Source organism: Leptodactylus fuscus, chromosome 11 (assembly GCF_031893055.1).
Source record: "Leptodactylus fuscus isolate aLepFus1 chromosome 11, aLepFus1.hap2, whole genome shotgun sequence".
In the NCBI taxonomy this organism is placed as follows: domain Eukaryota; kingdom Metazoa; phylum Chordata; class Amphibia; order Anura; family Leptodactylidae; genus Leptodactylus; species Leptodactylus fuscus.
The window spans coordinates 1398755-1414151 of NC_134275.1; the positions used below are offsets into that span (position 1 = coordinate 1398755).

At 40.6% G+C, this 15397-nt stretch overlaps 1 protein-coding gene across 3 annotated transcripts in view; it reads left to right on the forward strand.

Moving 5' to 3' along the window:
• The window catches only part of GRIA3 (glutamate ionotropic receptor AMPA type subunit 3), a 214625-nt gene that overhangs the window by 167092 nt on the left and 32136 nt on the right, over positions 1-15397 (forward strand). For all 3 annotated transcript variants that reach the window (XR_012711860.1, XM_075260620.1, XM_075260622.1), the window contains exon 8: positions 13098-13202. Coding sequence is in view for 2 of the 3 variants with exons in the window: in XM_075260620.1 (XP_075116721.1) it covers positions 13098-13202 (105 nt within the window). In the remaining variant the exon portion in view is untranslated. The remainder of the gene's footprint in view (positions 1-13097; positions 13203-15397) is intronic.

Below are 15397 nucleotides of genomic sequence, written 5' to 3' on the forward strand. Positions count from 1 at the left end.
ATAATACTGTGTGCAGAGGCCACTATGGGGCATAATACTGTGTGCAGAGGCCACTATGGGACATAATACTGTGTGCAGGGGCCACTATGGGACATAATACTGTGTGCAGGGGCCACTATGGGGGATAATACTGTGTGCAGGGGCCACTATGGGACATAATACTGTGTGCAGGGGCCACTATGGGACATAATACTGTGTGCAGGGGCCACTATGGGACATAATACTGTGTGCAGGGGCCACTATGGGACATAATACTGTGTGCAGAAGACACTATGGGACATAATACTGTGTACAGGGGCCACTATGGGGGATAATACTGTGTGCAGGGACCACTATGGGGGATAATACTGTGTGCAGGGGTCACTATGGGACATAATACTGTGTGCAGGGGCCACTATGGGACATAATACTGTGTGCAGGGGCCACTATGGGGGATAATACTGTGTGCAGGGGCCACTATGGGACATAATACTGTGTGCAGGGGCCACTATGGGACATAATACTGTGTGCAGGGGCCACTATGGGACATAATACTGTGTGCAGGGGCCACTATGGGACATAATACTGTGTACAGGGGCCACTATGGGACATAATACTATGTGCAGGGGCCACTATGGGGTATAATACTGTGTGCAGGGGCCACTATGGGACATAATACTGTGTGCAGGAGCCACTATGGGACATAATACTGTGTGCAGGGGCCACTATGGGACATAATACTGTGTGCAGGGGCCACTATGGGACATAATACTGTGCGCAGGGGCCACTATGGGGGATAATACTGTGTGCAGGAGCCACTATGGGGGATAATACTGTGTGCAGGGGCCACTATGGGGGATAATACTGTGTGCAGGGGCCACTATGGGACATAATACTGTGTTCAGGGGCCACTATGTGTGCAGGAGCCACTATGGGGGATAATACTGTGTGCAGGGGTCACTATGGGACATAATACTGTGTGCAGGGGTCACTATGGGGGATAATACTGTGTGCAGGGGCCACTATGGGACATGATACTGTGTGCAGGGGCCACTATGGGACATGATACTGTGTGCAGGAGCCACTATGGGACATTATACTGTGTGCAGGGACCACTATGGGGCATTATACTGTGTGCAGGGGCCACTATGGGACATAATACTGTGTGCAGGGGCCACTATGGGGGATAATACTGTGTGCAGGGGTCACTATGGGACATAATACTGTGTGCAGGAGCCACTATGGGACATTATACTGTGTGCAGGGGCCACTATGGGGGATAATACTGTGTGCAGGGGCCACTATGGGACATAATACTGTGTGCAGGGGCCACTATGGGGTATAATACTGTGTGCAGGGGCCACTATGGGACATAATACTGTGTGCAGGGGCCACTATGGGACATAATACTGTGTGCAGGGGCCACTATGGGGGATAATACTGTGTGCAGGGGTCACTATGGGACATAATACTGTGTGCAGGGGTCACTATGGGGGATAATACTGTGTGCAGGGGCCACTATGGGACATGATACTGTGTGCAGGGGCCACTATGGGACATGATACTGTGTGCAGGAGCCACTATGGGACATTATACTGTGTGCAGGGGCCACTATGGGACATAATACTGTGTGCAGGGACCACTATGGGGCATTATACTGTGTGCAGGGGCCACTATGGGACATAATACTGTGTGCAGGGGCCACTATGGGGGATAATACTGTGTGCAGGGGTCACTATGGGACATAATACTGTGTGCAGGGGTCACTATGGGGGATAATACTGTGTGCAGGGGCCACTATGGGACATGATACTGTGTGCAGGGGCCACTATGGGACATGATACTGTGTGCAGGAGCCACTATGGGACATTATACTGTGTGCAGGGGCCACTATGGGACATAATACTGTGTGCAGGGACCACTATGGGGCATTATACTGTGTGCAGGGGCCACTATGGGACATAATACTGTGTGCAGGGGCCACTATGGGGGATAATACTGTGTGCAGGGGTCACTATGGGACATAATACTGTGTGCAGGAGCCACTATGGGACATTATACTGTGTGCAGGGGCCACTATGGGGGATAATACTGTGTGCAGGGGTCACTATGGGACATAATACTGTGTGCAGGGGCCACTATGGGACATAATACTGTGTGCAGGGGCCACTATGGGGTATAATACTGTGTGCAGGGGCCACTATGGGACATAATACTGTGTGCAGGGGCCACTATGGGACATAATACTGTGTGCAGGGGCCACTATGGGACATAATACTGTGTGCAGGGGCCACTATGGGACATAATACTGTGTGCAGGGGCCACTATGGGACATTATATTGTGTGCAGGGGCCACTATGGGGTATAATACTGTGTGCAGGGGCCACTATGGGGTATAATACTGTGTGCAGGGGCCACTATGGGACATAATACTGTGTGCAGGGGCCACTATGGGACATAATACTGTGTGCAGGGGCCACTATGGGACATAATACTGTGTGCAGGGGCCACTATGGGACATAATACTGTGTGCAGGGACCACTATGGGACATAATACTGTGTGCAGGGGCCACTATGGGACATAATACTGTGTGCAGGGGCCACTATGGGACATAATACTGTGTGCAGGGGCCACTATGGGACATAATACTGTGTGCAGGGGTCACTATGGGACATAATACTGTGTGCAGGGGCCACTATGGGACATAATACTGTGTGCAGGGGTCACTATGGGACATAATACTGTGTGCAGGGGCCACTATGGGACATAATACTGTGTGCAGGGGCCACTATGGGACATAATACTGTGTGCAGGGGTCACTATGGGACATAATACTGTGTGCAGGGGCCACTATGGGACATAATACTGTGTGCAGGGGCCACTATGGGACATAATACTGTGTGCAGGGGTCACTATGGGACATAATACTGTGTGCAGGGGCCACTATGGGACATAATACTGTGTGCAGGGACCACTATGGGACATAATACTGTGTGCAGGGGCCACTATGGGACATAATACTGTGTGCAGGGGCCACTATGGGACATAATACTGTGTGCAGGGACCACTATGGGACATAATACTGTGTGCAGGGGCCACTATGGGACATAATACTGTGTGCAGGGGCCACTATGGGACATAATACTGTGTGCAGGGGCCACTATGGGACATAATACTGTGTGCAGGGGACACTATGGGACATAATACTGTGTGCAGGGGTCACTATGGGACATAATACTGTGTGCAGGGGCCACTATGGGACATAATACTGTGTGCAGGGGCCACTACGGGACATAATACTATGTGCAGGAATGTGGAAGTGCGGTCAGTTGGTTCGTTGGTGGGGGGAAGTCAGTCGGGGGGCCAATAAGGTATTTAGGACATATGCTAAGGATAGACTGTAACACCTATAAACAAATGTTACTTTCTGAAGTTTCATTTCCATCAAGTTTCTACTGAAATGTACATTTCAAAGGAGTATTAAAGCTAGAGGCCATCGTATTCCCATCGTATTCCCATCGTATTCCCATCGTATTCCTTACTTTGGCCCGTAGTATCTTGGTGCTTTGGTTTTCTTATGTTATAATGCCCATTGGATAACATGTCGTTACAAATCACAGTGGCACAGTTGGGTAGATTGTGTCTGGAGTTACGAGAAACATGGGAGCGGTCGTTCCCCAACATCTGCCTGACAAAGGTGCGGCAATGATTCCTAGACTAATTAGAGGTAATTATTCTGATGTATTTATATTCACATAAAACAAGGGCTGATGATAAAGCGGCCGATCCAGCCTGATGTGCAGCTTATGGAGGAAAGTTTTATTTGGCTTTGTTTTGGAAGAGGCAGAGTAAATAAAAAAAGATAACAGATTGTAAAAGGATTTGTGAAGCATGATGATCTCCAATCTGCAAGTCTTGTGTTTTCAGATTCACAGCACAAACTGATCCTTATGGGAAGAGACAAGTCCTCAGTATTGGGCAGCTGAGGAGAAAGCCATGCTTCCTCAACAAAATATAATACTTTGCATTGCAATATTCATCATCCTATAGCCGAGGCTTTTATGTAATAAGTGGAAATTTTAGGATTAGATTGATGTACACAACATGACATTGGACCGGGCTCCACTTCAGCTAGTTTTTCAATATCTGGGTTGCAAGTTTCATCACTGGGTCCTACAATATTTTGTCACCCACATTGTATTCAATAATCTAATAGATTATTGATAAGCAGAATATCGTTTTTCTAGCCCTGTAATCATCATTGACCAGATACGCTTCCCAACACTGTAGGGATTGTAGGGTTATAGGTTGGACTTGAGGGACTGATCTGTCTTCATCCAACCTCATCTATTATGCAACTATGTGACTATGTAACTATGTAGCTATGTAACTATGTAGCTATGTGACTGTAGCTATGTGACTGTGACTATGTAGCTATGTGACTATGTAACTATGTAGCTATGTAACTATGTAGCTATGTAACTATGTAGCTATGTAACTATGTAGCTATGTGACTGTGACTATGTAGCTATGTGACTATGTAGCTATGTGACTATGTAACTGTAGCTATGTGACTGTAGCTATGTGACTGTGACTATGTAGCTATGTATCTATGTAGCTATGTGACTATGTAGCTATGTGACTATGTAGCTATGTGACTATGTAGCTATGTGACTATGTAGCTATGTAGCTATGTGACTGTAGCTATGTGACTATGTAGCTATGTGACTATGTAGCTATGTGACTGTAGCTATGTAGCTATGTGACTATGTAGCTATGTGACTATGTAACTGTAGCTATGTGACTGTAGCTATGTGACTGTGACTATGTAGCTATGTATCTATGTAGCTATGTGACTATGTAGCTATGTGACTATGTAGCTATGTGACTATGTAGCTATGTGACTATGTAGCTATGTAGCTATGTGACTGTAGCTATGTGACTATGTAGCTATGTGACTGTAGCTATGTAGCTATGTGACTATGTAGCTATGTGACTATGTAACTGTAGCTATGTGACTGTAGCTATGTGACTGTGACTATGTAGCTATGTATCTATGTAGCTATGTGACTATGTAGCTATGTGACTATGTAGCTATGTGACTATGTAGCTATGTGACTGTAGCTATGTGACTGTGACTATGTAGCTATGTGACTATGTAGCTATGTATCTATGTAGCTATGTGACTATGTAGCTATGTGACTATGTAGCTATGTGACTGTGACTATGTAGCTATGTGACTATGTAACTATGTAGCTATGTGACTGTAGCTATGTGACTGTATCTATGTAGCTATGTAGCTATGTGACTATGTAGCTATGTGACTATGTAACTATGTAGCTATGTGACTGTAACTATGTGACTGTGACTATGTAGCTATGTATCTATGTAGCTATGTGACTATGTAGCTATGTGACTGTGACTATGTAGCTATGTGACTGTAGCTATGTGACTGTGACTATGTAGCTATGTGACTATGTAGCTATGTGACTATGTAGCTATGTGACTATGTAGCTATGTGACTATGTAGCTATGTGACTATGTAACTATGTAGCTATGTGACTGTAGCTATGTGACTGTATCTATGTAGCTATGTAGCTATGTGACTATGTAGCTATGTGACTATGTAACTATGTAGCTATGTGACTGTAACTATGTGACTGTGACTATGTAGCTATGTATCTATGTAGCTATGTGACTATGTAGCTATGTGACTGTGACTATGTAGCTATGTGACTGTAGCTATGTGACTGTGACTATGTAGCTATGTGACTATGTAACTATGTGACTATGTAACTATGTAGCTATGTGACTATGTAGCTATGTGACTATGTAGCTATGTATCTATGTAGCTATGTGACTATGTAGCTATGTGACTATGTAACTATGTAGCTATGTGACTGTAGCTATGTGACTGTGACTATGTAGCTATGTGACTATGTAGCTATGTGACTATGTAGCTATGTATCTATGTAGCTATGTGACTATGTAACTATGTAGCTATGTGACTGTAGCTATGTGACTGTGACTATGTGACTATGTAACTATGTAGCTATGTGACTGTAGCTATGTGACTGTGACTATGTAGCTATGTGACTATGTAACTATGTGACTGTGACTATGTAGCTATGTATCTATGTAGCTATGTGACTATGTAGCTATGTGACTATGTAGCTATGTGACTATGTAGCTATGTGACTATGTAGCTATGTGACTATGTAACTATGTAGCTATGTGACTGTAGCTATGTGACTGTGACTATGTATCTATGTAGCTATGTAGCTATGTGACTATGTAGCTATGTGACTATGTAACTATGTAGCTATGTGACTGTAGCTATGTGACTGTGACTATGTAGCTATGTGACTATGTAACTATGTGACTGTGACTATGTAGCTATGTATCTATGTAGCTATGTGACTATGTAGCTATGTGACTATGTAGCTATGTGACTATGTAACTATGTGACTGTGACTATGTAGCTATGTATCTATGTAGCTATGTGACTATGTAGCTATGTGACTATGTAGCTATGTGACTATGTAGCTATGTGACTATGTAGCTATGTGACTATGTAACTATGTAGCTATGTGACTGTAGCTATGTGACTGTGACTATGTAGCTATGTGACTGTGACTATGTAGCTATGTGACTATGTAACTATGTGACTGTAGCTATGTGACTGTATCTATGTAGCTATGTGACTATGTAGCTATGTGACTATGTAGCTATGTGACTATGTAGCTATGTGACTATGTAACTATGTAGCTATGTGACTGTAGCTATGTGACTGTATCTATGTAGCTATGTGACTATGTAGCTATGTGACTATGTAACTATGTAGCTATGTGACTGTAGCTATGTGACTGTGACTATGTATCTATGTAGCTATGTAGCTATGTGACTATGTAGCTATGTGACTATGTAACTATGTAGCTATGTGACTGTAGCTATGTGACTGTGACTATGTAGCTATGTGACTATGTAGCTATGTGACTATGTAACTATGTGACTGTGACTATGTAGCTATGTATCTATGTAGCTATGTGACTATGTAGCTATGTGACTATGTAGCTATGTGACTATGTAGCTATGTGACTATGTAACTATGTAGCTATGTGACTGTAGCTATGTGACTGTATCTATGTAGCTATGTAGCTATGTGACTATGTAGCTATGTGACTATGTAACTATGTAGCTATGTGACTGTAGCTATGTGACTGTGACTATGTATCTATGTAGCTATGTAGCTATGTGACTATGTAGCTATGTGACTATGTAACTATGTGACTGTGACTATGTAGCTATGTATCTATGTAGCTATGTGACTATGTAGCTATGTGACTATGTAACTATGTAGCTATGTGACTGTAGCTATGTGACTGTGACTATGTAGCTATGTGACTGTGACTATGTGACTGTAGCTATGTGACTGTATCTATGTAGCTATGTGACTATGTAGCTATGTGACTATGTAGCTATGTGACTATGTAGCTATGTGACTATGTAACTATGTAGCTATGTGACTGTAGCTATGTGACTGTATCTATGTAGCTATGTGACTATGTAGCTATGTGACTATGTAGCTATGTGACTATGTAGCTATGTGACTATGTAGCTATGTGACTATGTAACTATGTAGCTATGTGACTGTAGCTATGTGACTGTATCTATGTAGCTATGTGACTATGTAGCTATGTGACTATGTAGCTATGTGACTATGTAACTATGTAGCTATGTGACTGTAGCTATGTGACTGTATCTATGTAGCTATGTATCTATGTAGCTATGTGACTATGTAGCTATGTGACTATGTAACTATGTGACTATGTGACTGTAGCTATGTGACTGTGACTATGTGACTATGTAACTATGTAGCTATGTGACTGTAGCTATGTGACTGTGACTATGTAGCTATGTGACTATGTAACTATGTGACTATGTGACTGTAGCTATGTGACTGTGACTATGTAGCTATGTATCTATGTAGCTATGTATCTATGTAGCTATGTGACTATGTAGCTATGTAACTATGTAGCTATGTGACTGTGACTATGTAGCTATGTGACTATGTAGCTATGTGACTATGTAACTGTAGCTATGTGACTGTAGCTATGTGACTGTGACTATGTAGCTATGTATCTATGTAGCTATGTGACTATGTAGCTATGTGACTATGTAGCTATGTGACTATGTAGCTATGTGACTATGTAGCTATGTAGCTATGTGACTGTAGCTATGTGACTATGTAGCTATGTGACTGTAGCTATGTAGCTATGTGACTATGTAGCTATGTGACTATGTAACTGTAGCTATGTGACTGTAGCTATGTGACTGTGACTATGTAGCTATGTATCTATGTAGCTATGTGACTATGTAGCTATGTGACTATGTAGCTATGTGACTATGTAGCTATGTGACTGTAGCTATGTAGCTATGTGACTATGTAGCTATGTGACTATGTAACTGTAGCTATGTGACTGTAGCTATGTGACTGTGACTGTGTAGCTATGTATCTATGTAGCTATGTGACTATGTAGCTATGTGACTATGTAGCTATGTGACTATGTAGCTATGTGACTATGTAGCTATGTAGCTATGTGACTGTAGCTATGTGACTATGTAGCTATGTGACTGTAGCTATGTAGCTATGTGACTATGTAGCTATGTGACTATGTAACTGTAGCTATGTGACTGTAGCTATGTGACTGTGACTATGTAGCTATGTATCTATGTAGCTATGTGACTATGTAGCTATGTGACTATGTAGCTATGTGACTATGTAGCTATGTGACTGTAGCTATGTGACTGTGACTATGTAGCTATGTGACTATGTAGCTATGTATCTATGTAGCTATGTGACTATGTAGCTATGTGACTATGTAGCTATGTGACTGTGACTATGTAGCTATGTGACTATGTAGCTATGTGACTATGTAACTATGTAGCTATGTGACTGTAGCTATGTGACTGTATCTATGTAGCTATGTAGCTATGTGACTATGTAGCTATGTGACTATGTAACTATGTAGCTATGTGACTGTAACTATGTGACTGTGACTATGTAGCTATGTATCTATGTAGCTATGTGACTATGTAGCTATGTGACTGTGACTATGTAGCTATGTGACTGTAGCTATGTGACTGTGACTATGTAGCTATGTGACTGTAACTATGTGACTGTGACTATGTAGCTATGTATCTATGTAGCTATGTGACTATGTAGCTATGTGACTGTGACTATGTAGCTATGTGACTGTAGCTATGTGACTGTGACTATGTAGCTATGTGACTATGTAGCTATGTGACTATGTAGCTATGTGACTATGTAGCTATGTGACTATGTAGCTATGTGACTATGTAGCTATGTGACTATGTAACTATGTAGCTATGTGACTGTAGCTATGTGACTGTATCTATGTAGCTATGTAGCTATGTGACTATGTAGCTATGTGACTATGTAACTATGTAGCTATGTGACTGTAACTATGTGACTGTGACTATGTAGCTATGTATCTATGTAGCTATGTGACTATGTAGCTATGTGACTGTGACTATGTAGCTATGTGACTGTAGCTATGTGACTGTGACTATGTAGCTATGTGACTATGTAACTATGTGACTATGTAACTATGTAGCTATGTGACTATGTAGCTATGTATCTATGTAGCTATGTGACTATGTAGCTATGTGACTATGTAACTATGTAGCTATGTGACTGTAGCTATGTGACTGTGACTATGTAGCTATGTGACTATGTAGCTATGTGACTATGTAGCTATGTATCTATGTAGCTATGTGACTATGTAACTATGTAGCTATGTGACTGTAGCTATGTGACTGTGACTATGTGACTATGTAACTATGTAGCTATGTGACTGTAGCTATGTGACTGTGACTATGTAGCTATGTGACTATGTAACTATGTGACTGTGACTATGTAGCTATGTATCTATGTAGCTATGTGACTATGTAGCTATGTGACTATGTAGCTATGTGACTATGTAGCTATGTGACTATGTAGCTATGTGACTATGTAACTATGTAGCTATGTGACTGTAGCTATGTGACTGTGACTATGTATCTATGTAGCTATGTAGCTATGTGACTATGTAGCTATGTGACTATGTAACTATGTAGCTATGTGACTGTAGCTATGTGACTGTGACTATGTAGCTATGTGACTATGTAACTATGTGACTGTGACTATGTAGCTATGTATCTATGTAGCTATGTGACTATGTAGCTATGTGACTATGTAGCTATGTGACTATGTAACTATGTGACTGTGACTATGTAGCTATGTATCTATGTAGCTATGTGACTATGTAGCTATGTGACTATGTAGCTATGTGACTATGTAGCTATGTGACTATGTAGCTATGTGACTATGTAACTATGTAGCTATGTGACTGTAGCTATGTGACTGTGACTATGTAGCTATGTGACTATGTAACTATGTGACTGTAGCTATGTGACTGTATCTATGTAGCTATGTGACTATGTAGCTATGTGACTATGTAGCTATGTGACTATGTAGCTATGTGACTATGTAACTATGTAGCTATGTGACTGTAGCTATGTGACTGTATCTATGTAGCTATGTGACTATGTAGCTATGTGACTATGTAACTATGTAGCTATGTGACTGTAGCTATGTGACTGTGACTATGTATCTATGTAGCTATGTAGCTATGTGACTATGTAGCTATGTGACTATGTAACTATGTAGCTATGTGACTGTAGCTATGTGACTGTGACTATGTAGCTATGTGACTATGTAGCTATGTGACTATGTAACTATGTGACTGTGACTATGTAGCTATGTATCTATGTAGCTATGTGACTATGTAGCTATGTGACTATGTAGCTATGTGACTATGTAGCTATGTGACTATGTAACTATGTAGCTATGTGACTGTAGCTATGTGACTGTATCTATGTAGCTATGTAGCTATGTGACTATGTAGCTATGTGACTATGTAACTATGTAGCTATGTGACTGTAGCTATGTGACTGTGACTATGTATCTATGTAGCTATGTAGCTATGTGACTATGTAGCTATGTGACTATGTAACTATGTGACTGTGACTATGTAGCTATGTATCTATGTAGCTATGTGACTATGTAGCTATGTGACTATGTAACTATGTAGCTATGTGACTGTAGCTATGTGACTGTGACTATGTAGCTATGTGACTGTGACTATGTGACTGTAGCTATGTGACTGTATCTATGTAGCTATGTGACTATGTAGCTATGTGACTATGTAGCTATGTGACTATGTAGCTATGTGACTATGTAACTATGTAGCTATGTGACTGTAGCTATGTGACTGTATCTATGTAGCTATGTGACTATGTAGCTATGTGACTATGTAGCTATGTGACTATGTAACTATGTAGCTATGTGACTGTAGCTATGTGACTGTATCTATGTAGCTATGTGACTATGTAGCTATGTGACTATGTAGCTATGTGACTATGTAGCTATGTGACTATGTAGCTATGTGACTATGTAACTATGTAGCTATGTGACTGTAGCTATGTGACTGTATCTATGTAGCTATGTGACTATGTAGCTATGTGACTATGTAGCTATGTGACTATGTAGCTATGTGACTATGTAGCTATGTGACTATGTAGCTATGTATCTATGTAGCTATGTGACTATGTAGCTATGTGACTATGTAGCTATGTGACTATGTAGCTATGTATCTATGTAGCTATGTGACTATGTAGCTATGTGACTATGTAACTATGTGACTATGTGACTGTAGCTATGTGACTGTGACTATGTGACTATGTAACTATGTAGCTATGTGACTGTAGCTATGTGACTGTGACTATGTAGCTATGTGACTATGTAACTATGTGACTATGTGACTGTAGCTATGTGACTGTGACTATGTAGCTATGTATCTATGTAGCTATGTATCTATGTAGCTATGTGACTATGTAGCTATGTGACTATGTAACTATGTGACTATGTGACTGTAGCTATGTGACTGTGACTATGTGACTATGTAACTATGTAGCTATGTGACTGTAGCTATGTGACTGTGACTATGTAGCTATGTATCTATGTAGCTATGTATCTATGTAACTATGTGACTATGTGACTGTAGCTATGTGACTATGTGACTATGTAACTATGTAGCTATGTGACTGTAGCTATGTGACTGTGACTATGTAGCTATGTATCTATGTAGCTATGTATCTATGTAGCTATGTGACTATGTAACTATGTGACTATGTAACTATGTTACTTTGTAGCTATGTAGCTATGTAATCTCTTAGACTTAGTGATCAAAAAAAGTGGAAAGCCCCTGTAACTGAAGAAGCTTGCTTATAATTCCTAAACAATGTGAGATAATGCAAATAATAAAATTCCACATTTATTTCTTCTTCTTAAAATTTGGTCGCCATATTAGATTGACTATAGCAGGAAAAATTCAGCAGAGTCCCCAATGTCAGGGATGTAATATCCATAATGTAAGAAGATGTTATTTTTCATCACTTGGCATACCGTTCTAGGCTACAGTCATGTATTTTGCAAGCGATATGACAGGATTCTGTGGAAATATATACCATAGTCTGACACTTTGAAAAATACAGTATTAAGACGCATTGGAAAGTCAGCGGCGTGATGATTTGCATTCCGGTCTGCAAGAGCAAGCAGCCCAGGGAGTCACTTTAATTTCATGCTAGACTGATTATCAATGCTTCACCTTGTAGTATATAATCATATAAACAATTAATGTATTATACAGCAAATATAGGATGCTATTATAAAATATTGCCCTGCCTAATAGGCCTTGAAAACACAGCTCAAGAGTCAACATACATGAAGATTTAGACTGTGCTACAATCTCCGTTTGCTCCAAAATATATTTGGAAAAAAATTGTAAGAAATTAGTAATATAACTTAGCAATTTAATTAGAAATTAGTAATATATTGTGTGTATAAATATATAACTAATATATATATATATATTTATTATTATTATTATTATTATTATTATTATTATTATTATTATTATTATTATTATTATTATTATTATTATATGTAGTTATCCGGTTACTGGTTTATTGATCATATGGATTTACTATTTAGGTGCAAGTTCAGGGGATGACTGGTAATATCCAGTTTGATACATATGGAAGAAGAACTAACTACACTATTGACGTGTATGAGATGACGGCTACTAAACCCCGAAAGGTACGGCTTTTCACTATTTTAAGCATGAATCCATTATTTAAAGGGCATTGTCTTACACAGAGAACCCCCTTTCATTTGACCAGTTCGAGTATATTGGAGGGGTTCCATACCTGTCCCGTCCTTGAATCGCATGGACAGCCTTGAAATTAAATGGCCATCATGTGATACAACACTACCGCTTCATCGACCCCTGTAGAGAACGTCATTCACATTGCTGATACAGAAAAATACCATATTTTGTTTCAGCTGCTTTTTTGCATTAGCTACAACGTTGCATTTCTGCAGCCTTAAAGTGATTCTCCAGGTCTCTAATATTAATGATCCCCCGCCATCAGTTTTTCTGTAGTGTCGATAGTGTTCAGACTAGCACTGGGGCCTCAGCAGTATTTACCAAGCACAGGGCACGGCATCGTACAGTGTATAAGAGTACAGTGTATGACCCTATTCACTTGTGTGAAGTGGAAGCTTCGACCACGCACCGTCCTAAGGACATCAATATTAAAATCCCTAGAACTATAAAGAATAATAGGCTTCATTGTGCAGTAAACTGGGGGGAAAGTTTTGGAAGTAGAAGTGACTAGCCACAGGGGGCCACACGGTGACTCAGTGGTTAGCACTGCAGCCTTGCACGCTGGGTCCTAGTGTTCAAATCCTGCCAATGGTAAAAAAAAACATCTGCAAGAAGTTTGTATGTTCTCCCCGTGCTTGCATGGATTTCCATCCCATATTCCAAAAAATACATACTGATAGGGAAAACTGTACATTGTGAGCTCTGTGTGTATATATCTCTATGTGGATCTCACAATCTACATTCAAGGGGAAAGAAGTGACAAGCCACAGGTTTAAATGACTGCACTGCTTTATTTTAAAACTTTCTGTACATCACTTTATTGTATGTCAAGGCTAAAAACCTACATCAGCCAAGAAAATCACCTGAATCATGTCCATAAAATAGCTGTAGAGCTTTAGTGCCGCTCAGGATTTCGTGCGCTTCAGCCCTTTAAGTACCTTCAAGGACTTGATAAAAATAATACGTGGGCTGTTACTTACACACTGACTTAGAAGACAGAGTTTCAGTTTGGTGTAATACATTGAAATTCTGCAAACAAAATACCGAAAGCATTCAAAACCGGGGAGCAATGAAACCATGCGAACACCTAAACTATAATGGGGTTTGTGTGTTTTCCGTGCGGTTTCCACACCAATCATGTGGAGAGAAACGTACTTCAAGCGGCACTTTTCTCTCCGCATGATTCGTGTGGACACCGGGCGGAAAACAGATGGACTCCATTATAGTCTAATAGTCTACAGGGTCCATGTGCTTTCATTGCTCACCGCTTGTCAATGTGTTCAGTATTCCGTTCGCAGGGTTCCCAAGCGGACTCCCTGAACGGAATACCCAATGTGAACCATGGTAGTTGCGCCCCTGTCTTGGCCCTTCATCCTTACTTCAAAGTTATTGGATTCTCCGTGGATTAGAACAAAATGTGCCAAAGAATCCGTAGGTCGTCTTAGTACATGTCTACAATAATTCACAAAGTCTTTCATGATCAGGTAGTCCGTTGGTGGAATTACATAACATATTCGTCATGGCAGATTGAGAAGTCGATGTTCGGCACTTGCTAATTATAAGTCTTGTGATTTAGCTCCGAAATTGTCAGAATGATTCATAGAAAATTCTATTTCAAAGAGAAAAGGCTTGAACAACATTATCTGTGCGACGGCGGGAGCACAAAACAGAACATGCAGCTCTGCAAACTATTATTTTACACCGGGTCCAATGATTGTACAAGTACATTGTATAATAAGCAGAGAGTATTTCTGTACAGACGTATCGCAGGAACACCTGGGAGTCTGTACCCAGAACACAGGCGACTTCTCCGAAACGGAAAAATATTCATTTATTCTTTGCCAGGTGGCTCTTAACATATTACCCTAAAGGTGGTGATTATCTGCAATCTCATGGAATAAGTTATATATGTTCATTTGGCGTTCCCTAATTACAGAATTATAGAACGTTTGGTAAAGTTGTTGCTGTTTTCTGGTTACGTTGTTTGGTTCAGTTGGTTTTGCATTGTAGAGTTGTCGTCTTTTGTTGGTCGTGTGAACTAGTTTCAATAAAAGGACTCCAAACCTATTCACAAATTCATGTCTCATACATCAGTCTCATACGATGATATAATATTAAAGTGGCC